The sequence below is a fragment of the Centruroides sculpturatus genome, unplaced genomic scaffold (genome assembly GCF_000671375.1).
Source record: "Centruroides sculpturatus isolate CEXI.00-Female unplaced genomic scaffold, Cexi_2.0 scaffold1300, whole genome shotgun sequence".
Classification (NCBI taxonomy): Eukaryota; Metazoa; Arthropoda; class Arachnida; order Scorpiones; family Buthidae; genus Centruroides; species Centruroides sculpturatus.
In genome coordinates this window covers 106,917-120,679 of record NW_019385442.1, presented here as the reverse complement: position 1 = coordinate 120,679, position 13,763 = coordinate 106,917, and the positions used below count along the sequence as shown (strand labels likewise).

General features: G+C 29.0%; 1 protein-coding gene across 1 annotated transcript in view; it reads right to left on the bottom strand.

Moving 5' to 3' along the window:
- Positions 1-13,763, bottom strand: part of LOC111639054 (diacylglycerol O-acyltransferase 1-like) — a 31,569-nt gene that overhangs the window by 1,903 nt on the left and 15,903 nt on the right. The window contains exons 5-13 of the mRNA XM_023384825.1: positions 13,043-13,095; positions 11,040-11,142; positions 6,125-6,265; positions 5,949-6,029; positions 5,739-5,842; positions 4,780-4,860; positions 4,663-4,707; positions 3,399-3,511; positions 1,867-2,020 (exon numbers count right to left, since the gene is read on the bottom strand). Coding sequence (XP_023240593.1) covers positions 1,867-2,020; positions 3,399-3,511; positions 4,663-4,707; positions 4,780-4,860; positions 5,739-5,842; positions 5,949-6,029; positions 6,125-6,265; positions 11,040-11,142; positions 13,043-13,095 — 875 coding nt within the window. The remainder of the gene's footprint in view (positions 1-1,866; positions 2,021-3,398; positions 3,512-4,662; positions 4,708-4,779; positions 4,861-5,738; positions 5,843-5,948; positions 6,030-6,124; positions 6,266-11,039; positions 11,143-13,042; positions 13,096-13,763) is intronic.

Sequence of the window (13,763 nt, the reverse complement as noted above, 5' to 3'; positions counted from 1 at the left end):
TCGAAAGTAATGGCTGCGAATTTATAATGTGCGGAACAATACAGGAATCTTTCAATTTTTGTAACAAATGTAACATCTAAATTTGCTAAATATCAAGTAATGCGCGCATGCAGTGACACGCATTTCATGGTTGGGGTACGATCCAGGCCTCATTATTCCTAATACCAGTAGTCCAGTAACAACACGAAAAGACCCAATCTTATCGAGCAATAATTATAGAATAGAAAAGAAAATTTTTTTTCTATTCTAAAATTAATACTCGGTTTAACCGAACATTAATTTACCTAAAAATTTAGTTAGTCTAGTAAAATCATCGGTTAAACCGTAATTTTACTAGACTACATGTTCACTCAGCACAAATAGACAGGCAAATCAAGTGGATAAACAAGTTGTTTAGACTGTTAAAAGGGAAATCGGTGTTCACACTGGGATATTTTAAAGCAAGTTTTTGTCGTTTTTTGTTTTTTGTGTTAATAATTTACAGCAAACTGATTAACATACGCCATTTTATAATGAAAGTTAGATGTACCCCTTCGATTTATGTTTGTACCCCCGGTTGAGAACCACTGCTATAGATGAAATGTGGCTTCATTACTATGATTCTGAAACAAAGGAACAAGCAAAGGAATGGTGTCAGAGGTCTCCCAGCAAAAGAAGTTTCATGTTCAGAAATCATCCATAAAAATAGTTAATTTAACTTAAGTATCTTTGAACACAAATTCTTGGATGTCGTTTATATTACACAAATGTCAATTAATGCAGGTTTTATTAATTAATTAGATTTAGATTCAACTGTGGCATGTACCAAAAAATGAAAATAGTATATTTCCTGCACACACATTAAAATCTAATTGAAATAGCAACATAATTGATGATTCACGTCATGACAACTAATGATGCGAGGAAATCTTGGCACCAATAACTTCTGAATTAGTAGTCTGTCATTGATTGGTTGGTCTATTGACTTCTTTAACATTGGAAGTATAGGGAGTTGACCATCTGTGGCAGGCTCTTGCCAAGTAGCTTGTTCAGCAACCAAGTTATCATATGGCAACCAGGATTAACAGCAATTCAAAATTTTGCTCTTGAACCGAATTGTTCAAAAAGTGAGGCATTCAAAACCCAAGATTTATAAAACCCAAGACTGTATAAGATTAAATGTTTCTTTTTTAAAATGCATACGTATTTTATTTTCTTTACATAATATTAACTGATATTATAATTTAATATAATGTTTAATTTATCTGAAAAATCAATTTTCTGAACAACCCAAGTCCCCAATTGAATTGGATAATTGATGCTCTACTGTATAAGGAAGGACTTATAAAAAAATAAGTTTTCTTTTTTTGATCATAATATCAAATTCTTATTTGATAATGACTTACGAATAAAACCAAAACAAATCAGTACTTTTTTGATATATCTTAAAAAAATATCATACCTACAATCAAACTTATTACTATTACTGCTATATCTTGAAACCTGTCTATCTTGAATTTTTTCCTTCTCTGAGATTGAGATAGACAGGACAACTGTATTTTTATATATTGATAATATTGTAATATGAAATAAATCTGTATGTAAATATATAATGTAAATAATCTATAATTATAAATATATAAGTTAATATCAGGAATATTTGCTGAATATTATCTTAGTTTTGTAACCACCAAAAAGGGGGTTTGTTGTCCTTCCAATCCAACGTTCATCAGAAATCAAGAACCACTCAGAAGACAATTTTAATTCACAGATCGAGTAGTTCTTGACCTCTAGTGAATGTCAGATTGGAAGGACAACAAATTTGTTTATTTGCCCACAAACCTCTTTTTTGGTGATTACAAAAATAACAACATATATTTTTAATACCTCATGAAAAAATGCTGATACAACAAATACTGCAATATTTGCTTGAAGTTTTGAAAATCCTTGAACAAGAAGAGGTTTATAAAGATGTCTAACACACCATTGATGTACAGGAATATTCCAGTTTCTCCAAAATTGATTAATTGATTCAGCATTCCTATTAATAAAACATTTAGTATATTTGTTATAATAAGGTAATTCTGACAATATAATTTAGTGAATTACAAGTGCTTTGAATATATAATCTAAAATATAGTAAATTACTATTGCTCTGTATCAAAATTTAAAATTTGGTAATTACTAAGAAGTGTAAATAATTATTCTTTCTACTTCATTCAAATTTAAACTTTAGTATCATACAAGTAAAATAAATGTACAAAATTTATTTATTTCCTTAACCATTCCAAGTGCCAAATAGTGAAAATTGATCAAGATAATCAATCCTTCCTCCAACTTTAATTTTGATGTATGAATTTTTTTAGTATGATGTTATCAATCTAGGAGCAATATCAACAAACAATGGAAATTATGAGGAAAGATCAAAAATGCAAAATAGCTAGATAATAGTCACACCATGCTGGATGTGGATCAACTTGAAAAATTTGTAAAGATCAACAACTTGATCTCAGTACCAAAGTATGAGTAATGCAGTCTTTACTGTAATTTTTTACTGTGTAATGTCAAAGACAATTTAACATACTTACACCAGAAGCATCCATTTCTAACAATTTTATGATGTAATGTATTGGCTGTCTTATGGCATTAAAAGCAATGTTTTCAAAAAATTGCAAATATTTTCAATAGTTTTCAACTATCATCTTCAGGCTGATTACATTAGATCAAACAGGATTTTTCATTTGAAATGTATGAAAACAAAAATATGAAAAATTGTGTCAGTCTGAGTCTAATTAAATCAGCCTGAAGAGAGTTGCAATTTTTTGAATAAAACATTGCTTTTAATGCCATAAGACAATACAATATATCATAACATTAAACTAGATCATTATTTGGCATGAGGTACAATTAACTTATCTAATAAATGCTTCTCATCCAAGTTCAACAATGGACAAACCTTATTCAACATCCACCACTGATTGATGATTACTCCCTTGATCCAAAAATGCATTCTGGGTTTCTTTGGTCAATGTCATCAAAAAATCTTGCGACTCATTCTGATTAGTGTTGAGAATTGAAGACAAAAAATTTTGCCTGCCTATGAAATTCAATTAGATTGTGAATCTCACTGAAATAATACCAATAACTATAGTTTGAACAGGACATGACTGAAATCAGTAGAGAATAACTTTGCTTTTCCTTTCAACAAATTAGATTATAAGGTTCAGCAATTAATAATGAAAAAAATAAATCATAAACGTAATATTTTAATATATTTAAATTATATATTCCAAAAGCTGTAATTCACTGAATTATATTTTATCAATATTCACTAATCTGAGTGATAACAAATTAGTATTCTCAAGGAAAAAATTATAAATTGTTAGTAATGAACAATAATTATAGCAGGAAATACCTACCACCAATCTCTATAGAATTGTCTATCAGCAAATCTTAATATTTCAGCAAATGAGTTTAGACAAGAATGAAAAAGCCAATAAAAAAATAGTAGCCAGATGAAGTGATTAGGAACCTATTAAAATATTTTATTTAATTAAAGAGAAAGTTAAAATCTGAAAAAAATTATTAGTAAAGATCCCCAAAAAGAATTACATTCATTCAGATATTAAAACAGTATTTAAAATTATACATATAAATTTCAATTATAAATGTATAAAATGAATAATTTGTTTTCATCATTCATTGTGTGAAATATTTTTATTATATAATGTTTATCATAGTATTATTGTTGTAAAAAAATAATTAATAGTTATTGTAATTTCATTATAATGCATTTGCCATTTGAATATTTTAAAAATTTCACTTAAAATTTAAAGTTAGCTAAAATAAAAATTAAATTTCTGAAAATTGTGAAGCTAAATATACTTTATAAATGTGTTTTTCTAAATGTAATAACATGGAAATAATTAAATGCTAAAAATTGTTCAATATACTTTCTTAATTAGTCTAATCATGATCCAATAAAAGTCAAGTTTTGACATCTTTATATATTCTATATACTGTATTGAAAATAAATATTCAGATTCAAAACTTTGATACCTACCTACTTTTTATTCAAATTAAAAACATTACACCAGGTAATCAAATGAAAAGAGAACTTGCAAGGAGTTTGGTGATACTAAGTTGTAGTATCTGACTAACATAAATAACTAACTCCAAAGTGTTGCATTGTTTAGTTATTAGAGTAAAGCCTCAATTTAATGGACTTTGGATTTAATGGAGGAAATTTCTGGTATGTATGTCATTTAATACCCTGTTAATTTTAATATGTAATTAAATTAACAAGTTTTTTTTTTCAAATCCAAGAATCACTGCTCTTAACTTCATACCACAATGGGAGTGTGTGTATATATTATCATTCAAAGATGAATAAAAAGCAAAGGTTGTTTATTTATGTAAAGTTCAATGCTATCCCTTAAGTAAATAATTGTTCAAGATTTAAAAATTTCTCATGGCATTTAGCTGGAAAGTAATAAACAAAGCCAGCTCCTTACATTACATGAGTTCTCTCCTCATATGATTACGTGGCAAGCTGAAATTGCTAAAAATAAATCTCTACTTAAAATATGTTTTCTTTCTTTCTTTTTAAATGATGAATTCTTTAAAGAATTGTCTTCAGAAATATTTTTCAATTATTTGCAATTAAACAAAATGCAAACTTACTGCTAGTTTCAATAATCTTTCTATGACATGAGAAATCTTCATTTCCTATTAAAAATTTTATAATTATTATTATGTAAAGGATATTTTCAAATTTAAAATCTTGTTTTTATTAGATACCTGCAAAGGTTTGAAAGAATTGTTAACTATTGGTACCATCCACTGTTGAATAAGTGCAAGTATCACTTGTATAAGAATAAACTGAAAATAAAAAAACGTTTTTGCAGATTAAAAAAGAAGTAATCAATGTTTTTAAAAAATATATAATTTAACAAGTGGCTAACTATTTCTCTTCAGAACTGAATATTCTCTCCTATCTATAATTTATAGTGCAACAGCTAAATAAGTAAGAGGTAATGAAGGCATTTTATAAATATAAATATTTATTTATAATTATTGTGGAAAGTCACAAACTTTCTGCTAATATTTTCAAAAGTTCAGTAATTTAAAAAACATTACCTTGAAATAAGTTTATGCAAGTTATTATTGTCTTATATCATAAGAATATGTTTGTGAAAATCTATTAATTATTTTTCAAGCAATAGAAGTGCACAAAAACTATAAAATGTAAGATAAGAAGACTGTACACAGAAATTAAAAAATTTTTAAATTATATAATAAATTACATATTTACATTTGTAGATATCAAATTGAACAAAATTTTTATATTTATTCAGTCTAAAATTGATTAATTTATTCAGAACTAGCAGATAAGCCTGACATTATATATATTAAATATTCTTAAATACCCTGACAAAGAAGTCAATAAGTGGGGAGAAGCTCGGCACTATACCCCCTTGGTTCTCACAACAGTAATAATAAATTTAATATATACATATTATTTTTGAATCTAAATAACTGAAGTCAAGAATGTCAAAAGGATTCAATATCATGCATGTAATTATAAAAATAAAAAAACTCTCTTAATTTAGAATTTTATCTTAACTATGCCTTTTATGTATTCATCAAAATTCATTCATTAGTAATCTTTTAAAATTTCGATTTTTCTTTAAATAAAACTAATTATAATAAATCACAAATAATTTAAAATCAAATAAATTTTTAAATGTACAACTTACCATTTCTAACAACCTTTTAATCAAAAATCTTTTGCGAATACGATCAGAACGAGGAAAATTGAGTTCGTAACACAAAGTAGGAGCAAACATGAAGTAATATAAATCTATAAAAAAATTAATATAAATTATGCTTTGTAGTTCTACAAAACAAAAAAAAATTAAAAATTTATAAATTAAAAACAATATTTAAATAAATTATAAGATTTTTACCTTTAACTGTTAAATTATCTGGATAATGTACTAACGAAGACTTTGAATCAGAAGAATCACCATTTAAATAATCTATGCTTTCTAATATAAAGTAAAAATTATAAAAAGATTATGTTATCAAAAATGTTAAAATTTAAAAAACCTAAACAGTTATTATTTAATGAAAGCACACTAACCACCAACTGCAGTGTATGATCGACCACGTGTGCGGTTAGTGATTGTCTTCTGGCTTTTTCTGCACCAATAATTAACCATATGATAAGAAACTAATTTAAGAAATATTATGCTAACTTCTCCCATCAATATCGAGGCTGCAACTATAAAAACAATATAAGATAACTTGAATGAAATAAATTATCAAATAGTTAAGAATTAATAATTTAGAGAACAGTACAAAAATTATAGTAAATCTTCATTACAGAGACACTGAATTTTTTTACAGAAAACAAGATACATCACAACTGCATAAAGCAGTAACTCTTGCAGACAAAATCAGTACACCATTAAACCTACACAATATGTACAGACATTATCAGACTGGAGGAGATCCATGATAAATATCCTAATGATCTCAACCAGGATTACATTGACAGAACTATGTCAAACTGCTGGTTGATTTATGGATGCTTCTTTTTAGAGAGAAAGAGTTTAAGATTACCATAAAAGAATAGGACATAAGTATATAAGGAAATTTTTAGATTTCCTACATCAGTGGCGTGTGGTGACATTTGATGATAGGGAAGCTTGATGGTCCTGGATAGAATCATTGGAAGCATTATATGATATTTTGGTGTGTAGCATCCACCAGCTAAACCATGTGAGATTGATGCTCTGTAAAGCGCATGCACAAATAATCGTACAATCTGGCTGCTTCACACGATTCAGATATTTTTTTGCAGTGAAAGCTGGCCCATATTTGACAATACAGCGCTTCCATTGGGAATACAGTATGCATACAAATTTATATTGAAATATACAATAGCAATGTTACCATTGTTTTTTACATGTATAGATATTTGTAATAAGATACATAATGCGGTTATAATAAAATATTAATTTTAATGAATTCAAAGTACATTAAAATATGAAAATAATCACACAATAGGTATTTATATTTTTGAAAATACAAGAGAAGTGATGCTTCCACAGCTTCCACGGACAGCACGCCACTGTTATATATACAGTGGGTGATTGGTTAATGAACACCCCACAGAACAAACACAAGAAGAAGCGACATAAAATAATGAATACCGATTGGTCTTCCTTTATCTTTGGGCAACAATTCGAAACTTTTCGGAGTGTGAGAGACGTCAACATTGACACTCAAGCTGGTATATACCGATTGGATAGTATTCCTCTGAACTTTGAAACTCTCCCTTGTAATTCCAGCCTTTTATTTTTCTGACAAAACAATTCTTTTATGTAATTGCGAGACTGTTGGGTAGGGACTCGTTAAGTTTTGCGTCTGTTTTTCTTTTCGAAAGGTGAGAGTATAATAGCAAAGATAGAGATTGGGCAGAAGATGCCTAATGTTGCTGGGAAGTATGGTGTGAACAGGTCTACAGTAGGTCGCAGTTCAATCTTATTTAAGAAAAATACTGTATAATCAAGAAGACTCAAGCAGCTAAAGGAGTAAAAAAAAAAAAAATCACATCTGAGAAATAAAGAACGTCGAAGAGTTCATAATGGAACACCAAGAAATTCAACAAGATATATTTTCTTCTGAAAAAAAAAAATTAATGCCAATATCTGTTATTAAAAATCCTTTGAAGAAGAAGTGGGAGGATGTCAGAACAACGATCTTAGAATCGCATCCAAACCAGGTTGAGGCTTGGGGATTTCTACAATTGCAATGCTATTAATTACTTATGAAAAATCCTGAAGAAGAGAGAAAAGCAATCGATATTAGACAGATTCTTTAACCTTTTCAAATGGAAAAAACATGACTAATAAAAATGCAAGACTATGTATGTATGTATTTTTATTATTACATATAAATAAACATAGTAAGAAAGTATATATTTTTTTATTTTTGGGGGTCTCCAGAACAAATTAAATTCCCATTAAAACCTATGGTAAATCGATAATCGGTTAACGAACAATTCGGATAGTAAAAAAGTCTTGGAACAGATTATGTTCGTTAACCGATCACCCACTGTATTTCCTAAATAAATCTTAGAAGCTAAGAAAAACTAAACATTTGTAATATCTCCTGAATGACAGAAATAGTATAGAACCATAATGCCAAACCCGTAAGAGATTTACATTGGTATTTTATCTCTTTGAATGTTGTGCATCTATTTAGAGTGTGGCACTCCCATTTCATGTTTGTTTTTTATTTTTTCTTTTCTCTTTCCATCCTGAGCAGTTATTATGCCTCATTCAAACACTATTACTGGAGGTGAAAATGGTCTCAGTTTGCCAGGTGTGCATTCAAAGAGGATCAAGGTCAACCAGGCCATCTTTGTGGAGCATACTGATTGGGGGAAAGATGTTTGTGACAATTCGAAAGGACATAAGAACAAATCAAATGAGGGAATTACATCTTTCTTTTTTTCTTCTTGATGGACTTTATTTTGTCTGGAATGCAAATCCACAGAGCTGAATGAAGAGATCACTGAACAAAGAAGAGCACATTTACTGAGGACATAGAGAAGGTGACAAAATATATGCCAATCTAATTCATACGTTCTAAAGACTACCTTGGACTTCTCAATGAAATCTAAGGAGTGAAAATTTGTGTGTGAAGATTCATCCACGGAATATATAGCATTTCAGTTTATTAACATTGTTGGGATTTAATATATATATTTAGCTATGTATATAAAAACTACTAAAAAAGTTTATTGACATTGTTGGGATTAATTGTTATTAAATATTTTAATATATAATTCCAAAAAAATTTGCTCTCAAGCAAAGGGAATTACAAGAGATAAAAGTACTCATGCAAAGTTGATAAATATTGACATAGAAGACCACTCCTATGCCACAGTTTAGTAAACAAAATGGACAAAGGGCATGCAGTTTTGAGAATAAGACCAATAAATGAGTTCACTATTTTATTTATTCATTTATCATGAACTGATAACAACAGATACAGAGTATATGTTTCATGGCTTATAAAACTTTCAGCATATAAATACTTGGCTGTTCTAACAGTTCTTAACTAGATCAGGTGGATGAAACAATTTGAAAAATAGAATAGTATTTTTCAATAACTCTGTTTAAGATTTCTTAAAAATTCATTTACAAATCTAAATATTTTATTAAATACCATACTTTTATCCTAGGATATTAAGTTATAGTTCAAACACTGTATGACTGGAATATATTATATCCTAAAAAATGCACACCTCTGAACCTTGAAAGTAAAATTCCAGAAAAGTTTAATGCACAATGTTATAGTTTAGTAATATAAAAATGTTTACAGAACTATTATTCTATCATTTACTAATCTGATTTTGTAATGTTTTTCTATTTTTAAGAATTTTTAACATTGTTGGATGCACTTGTTGCCACCTTGTACAAAAACATTCCAGACTAAAATTATATAAAACTCTGGCTCTTCCAACTCTTTTGTATGGAAGTGAAATCTGGGCCCTAAAGAAGAAAGATATTAACAGATTACAGGCAGCTGAAATGAGGTTTATGTGCTGAACAGTTGGATATACACTACTGGAGCACTGAAAAAATAAGGACATTTTGGAAGAACTCAATATGCAACTGTGAAAATTGGGATTTGTTAGATTAATTATTACAAGAAAATATATTTTTCTAAATATTATTATCAAGAAAGGAAGTTACATTCATCATTTTTGGAGAAAAGAGAAATCAACATCCTTTCCCATACGGCCTTATCTATAATTCTGATGGCCATATGTCTGTTTACTCTTTCTGCACTCGTTACACATCTTGTGTGTGTCTTGGATTAGATTGGCCAAAGAAGGAACTAAAAAAAGATTTTCCCACCATTTGGGGCAGTTCATAATAATTGATATTGCCACATAGAAGGACAGTTCTCGAAGACCCTGAGATGCCATAGGAGGCAGTTCTCATGACAGATATTGCCACATAACTCCAGGCAGTCTGCTGCCATAAAAAACAGTCTCCATCTCAATATTTTAATGTTGTGCACCTTCATAAGAGAAGATGATCCTCCATTCATTCTCCATCTCCTGTCCTCCTCTACAGAAGATTACAGATGCTATATGAGTTAAGGTAGTATAAATCTAATATTGTAAGCTCTCTCTCACGTGAACAGAATAGATTAGAATTATTATTCTCGCAATATTGTATTGTTGTATTTTACTTTTCTTTTATTAAATCTTGTTTGTTTTAATTAATTGGGCCATGACTCTGAAATATATCCTACATATCCTCCTCACTCGCAGAAATAGCCCTTCTACTTAAATTTTTCCACTAATAATTGAATAAGAGTTAAACCGCGGAACAATAGTTTAACTGGTGCCGGGAATCCTGACAATGGAGAGGACAATCTCAGGATCGCCTATCTCCCAAACTTTAATGACCACATAATTAATGCCATCCTACAACTCAGTGGACAGATCTTACAGATCTGTTGCCAGTAAGAGGTAGACACAATATATACTATCCCTGGTTATCCTCACACAACCATTAATTGAAAAACTCTCCACACGTAGAGAAAAATGGCTTCAACATGTATCTTGAATGCTACTAGGTAAGATACCTAATGCAGTTTTACAGTATCATCCATGAGGACAAAGACAACCAGGACATCCACTAAAACAACTCCTAGATCCTGTCTAGTTGAGACTGAAATGAGTCAACATGGCCTAAATTCATTAATGGTGTATGATGATAATGAATTTATAAAATAATGAATAATGAAATTAACTTCCTCCTGATAACTGGAACAATAAGTACATCAACCAAAACCTTGAAAACCCAGTAAATAATTTAATGTAAAATTCAACGAACATTTTTGATCTTTCAATGTTGTTGACCTAAAGCAGATCTTGTGTAAGATTGAAAATGTTTGTCAAATTTTTCATTAAATTATTTACTAGATTGTCAAGGTTTTGATTGATGTTTAAATACATAAAATTATACCTGGATGGCAATCCAAAATGTATACAAATATTGGTGGTAGCACAATAAGTGCCGATAAGTGAGCAACAGTGATAAGTCTTCCCTTTTCTTCTTTGATTTTTTCCTGGATAAAATATTTAAGAATTAACTACATAATATAAATCCTTGAATATATCTAAGTATTATTTTCAATATTCTAATTTATAAAGGAGGACTATATTATGAAAATCAAATTTTAATCAGATAATATATAATTATACATAATACTAATAGTTTTAAATCAATGTAGTAAATATACTCACAACAAAGATTGAACTTCTGTTGTTATTAAATTACATTAATAATTGCTTTTTACAATAGGTTCAATGTGAAATTAACTAAATATGATATAAAATACATATTGTATTGGTTTCTAATCTTAAAAATTTTAACAAAGAGAAAAACAATAAAATATAGAAATACAGGCATCCTCTACTTAACATTTTCTTGATAGAATGCCTTTTGGTGTTTCATACACAAATTTCATTTACTGTGCAGTACATTTCTCTCAGATATGCTTTTTAGCCAATGTTTATGTAAGAAAAATTTGTGCATTTACATTCCAAAAACTCATTTCAGTATTTTTAACAATGCAATACATGCAAGAAGTCTAAAGTTAAATTCCAAATACAATTGGTTTGAATATTAGAAATCACATGTAGATATTTTGTAAAGCACCCAGACTCTCAAATAGAATATGCATCTCAAGTACAGCTGATCTGGAAAAGACACCACAGTGTCATATGATGCCATCATCATCTATAATAAAGCTTAAACATGCTTTCATGATATTACCAACAGTAGTTAATCAATTTTCCAATTTACAAGTGTTAGGTACCAGTACATTGTTAAGAATGTAATGACATTTATAACTTGTTTTTATTGAAATCTGCACTTTTTTAAAACAAATCTCCCTATTTATGCATATTAATTGCATGTTGTACTGTAAACAATATTTGTGGTATGGTTTGCAGAATGCACATGTTACTGCATACAAAGCAACCATTTGTTAATCATATTAACTATTTGGTGATCAGAAAGCAATATATTTATCATTTTATGTTCTAATATGATAGTTTGCAGCTTATACACAGATGTTTTAGTTATAATTTCAGAAATTAGTTGAAAATTTTGGGTTGACATTGTAGCACATTATTTCTCATTAATTTGTATGGGAAAAATTATACAGTCTTGTGGTTAATGTCAGGAACAGATTACTAATATTAAGTAAGGAATACCTGTAATTTCATCTTCAAGGGTATTTCAAAAAGTAATTCTTTTTTTAACTTTTACACTTTTAGATAATGTATTTTATTCAAAATTATGCAACTTATTTCTTTGTTTAAAATATGTTCTTTCTGAGAAATTTTTTCATTGGACCAAATATACACAGTCACTAAACACTACTATAGGTTAAAGTGGCAAGATGGCTGTTGCAAAAGTTCCCAACCATAGATTACAATTTTTTCCATTTCCCTTTCTGCCAAAGCTGAAACTGAACAGCCAGATCATTGCTGATTGCATAGGCTCTTTGCTCATTTGAATATTTTGGACAATTGTTGAAAGTATATACTTTCAACACTTTGTTATGGATTGTGACAGTTTTTGTTCTTCTGCCTAAAGAAATCACACCATAGCTCTCTGTTCCTCTATAGTGAATGACATGATAAGTTATCATTTTAAACTAAGTAACATTGTTTACCTCTGAGGTGACGGTACCTGTTGAATAATGCTGTGGAAGGAGGAAGAAGAGTAATGGCAGTTTTTTTTTAAAAATCTAAATCAAAACAAAATGCAATAGAAAAGAAAAAGGAGGAGATACTTTTTGTATTTTAAAATTTGATCCAATGACCATACTTTAAATACTGCTAACATGATTAATACATTTTAAAGTTAAATATAGCTTCAGATAAGTATGTCAGTAGAAATAAATAAAATTTTTTTAAAATTCTTGAAAAAAAATAATAAAAAATGATTTTACTTACTTTAGCCATCATTAATTCAATCAACAGAGATCCCAAAATAAATATATTTAGTCCTGTAAATTAAAACACATAATTAAAAGATTAATTACATAATTTTCAATTGTAAAATGTAATTATATAGAAAATCTATCTATTTTATATTATACCATCTGATATTATCTATTTGAACACCTGTCATGGACAGTTTCCTTCAAGTAGGATGAAAATTAATATGGGGATGGTCAACTTTTTGCTACTATCATGATACCACTCTACAGGGAAAGCTTTTCACTAGATGAAGGAATATTGCTGTAAGAATAGTCTTCCATTCTTCCAATAGAACATTAGTCAGGTCAGTCACTGACATTGGACATTGTTGCCTGGCTTGTAGTCAACATTCCAGTTCATCACAAAAGATGTTCAATATGGTTCATATCTGGACTTTGCACAGGCCAGTCAAATTCTTCAGCAGTCATCTCAACAATCTTATTCTTCAATAGAACATGCTTTGTGAATGAGATCATCTGACTTTAATCAAAAATCAGGTTTGTTGAGGAGTCGTTCATTTTCTCATGTAAGTACAAAAGTGGGCCTTCACCATATTGGAAATGCATGGTTGTCATGAATGTCATTATAGCTAATAGCTTTAAACTTTTCTATCACTGGAACCAGGAGATCCAGCTTGAACCATGACAAACAGTCCTAGACCATCATACTTTACAGTTAGGACAACACAAGTGGA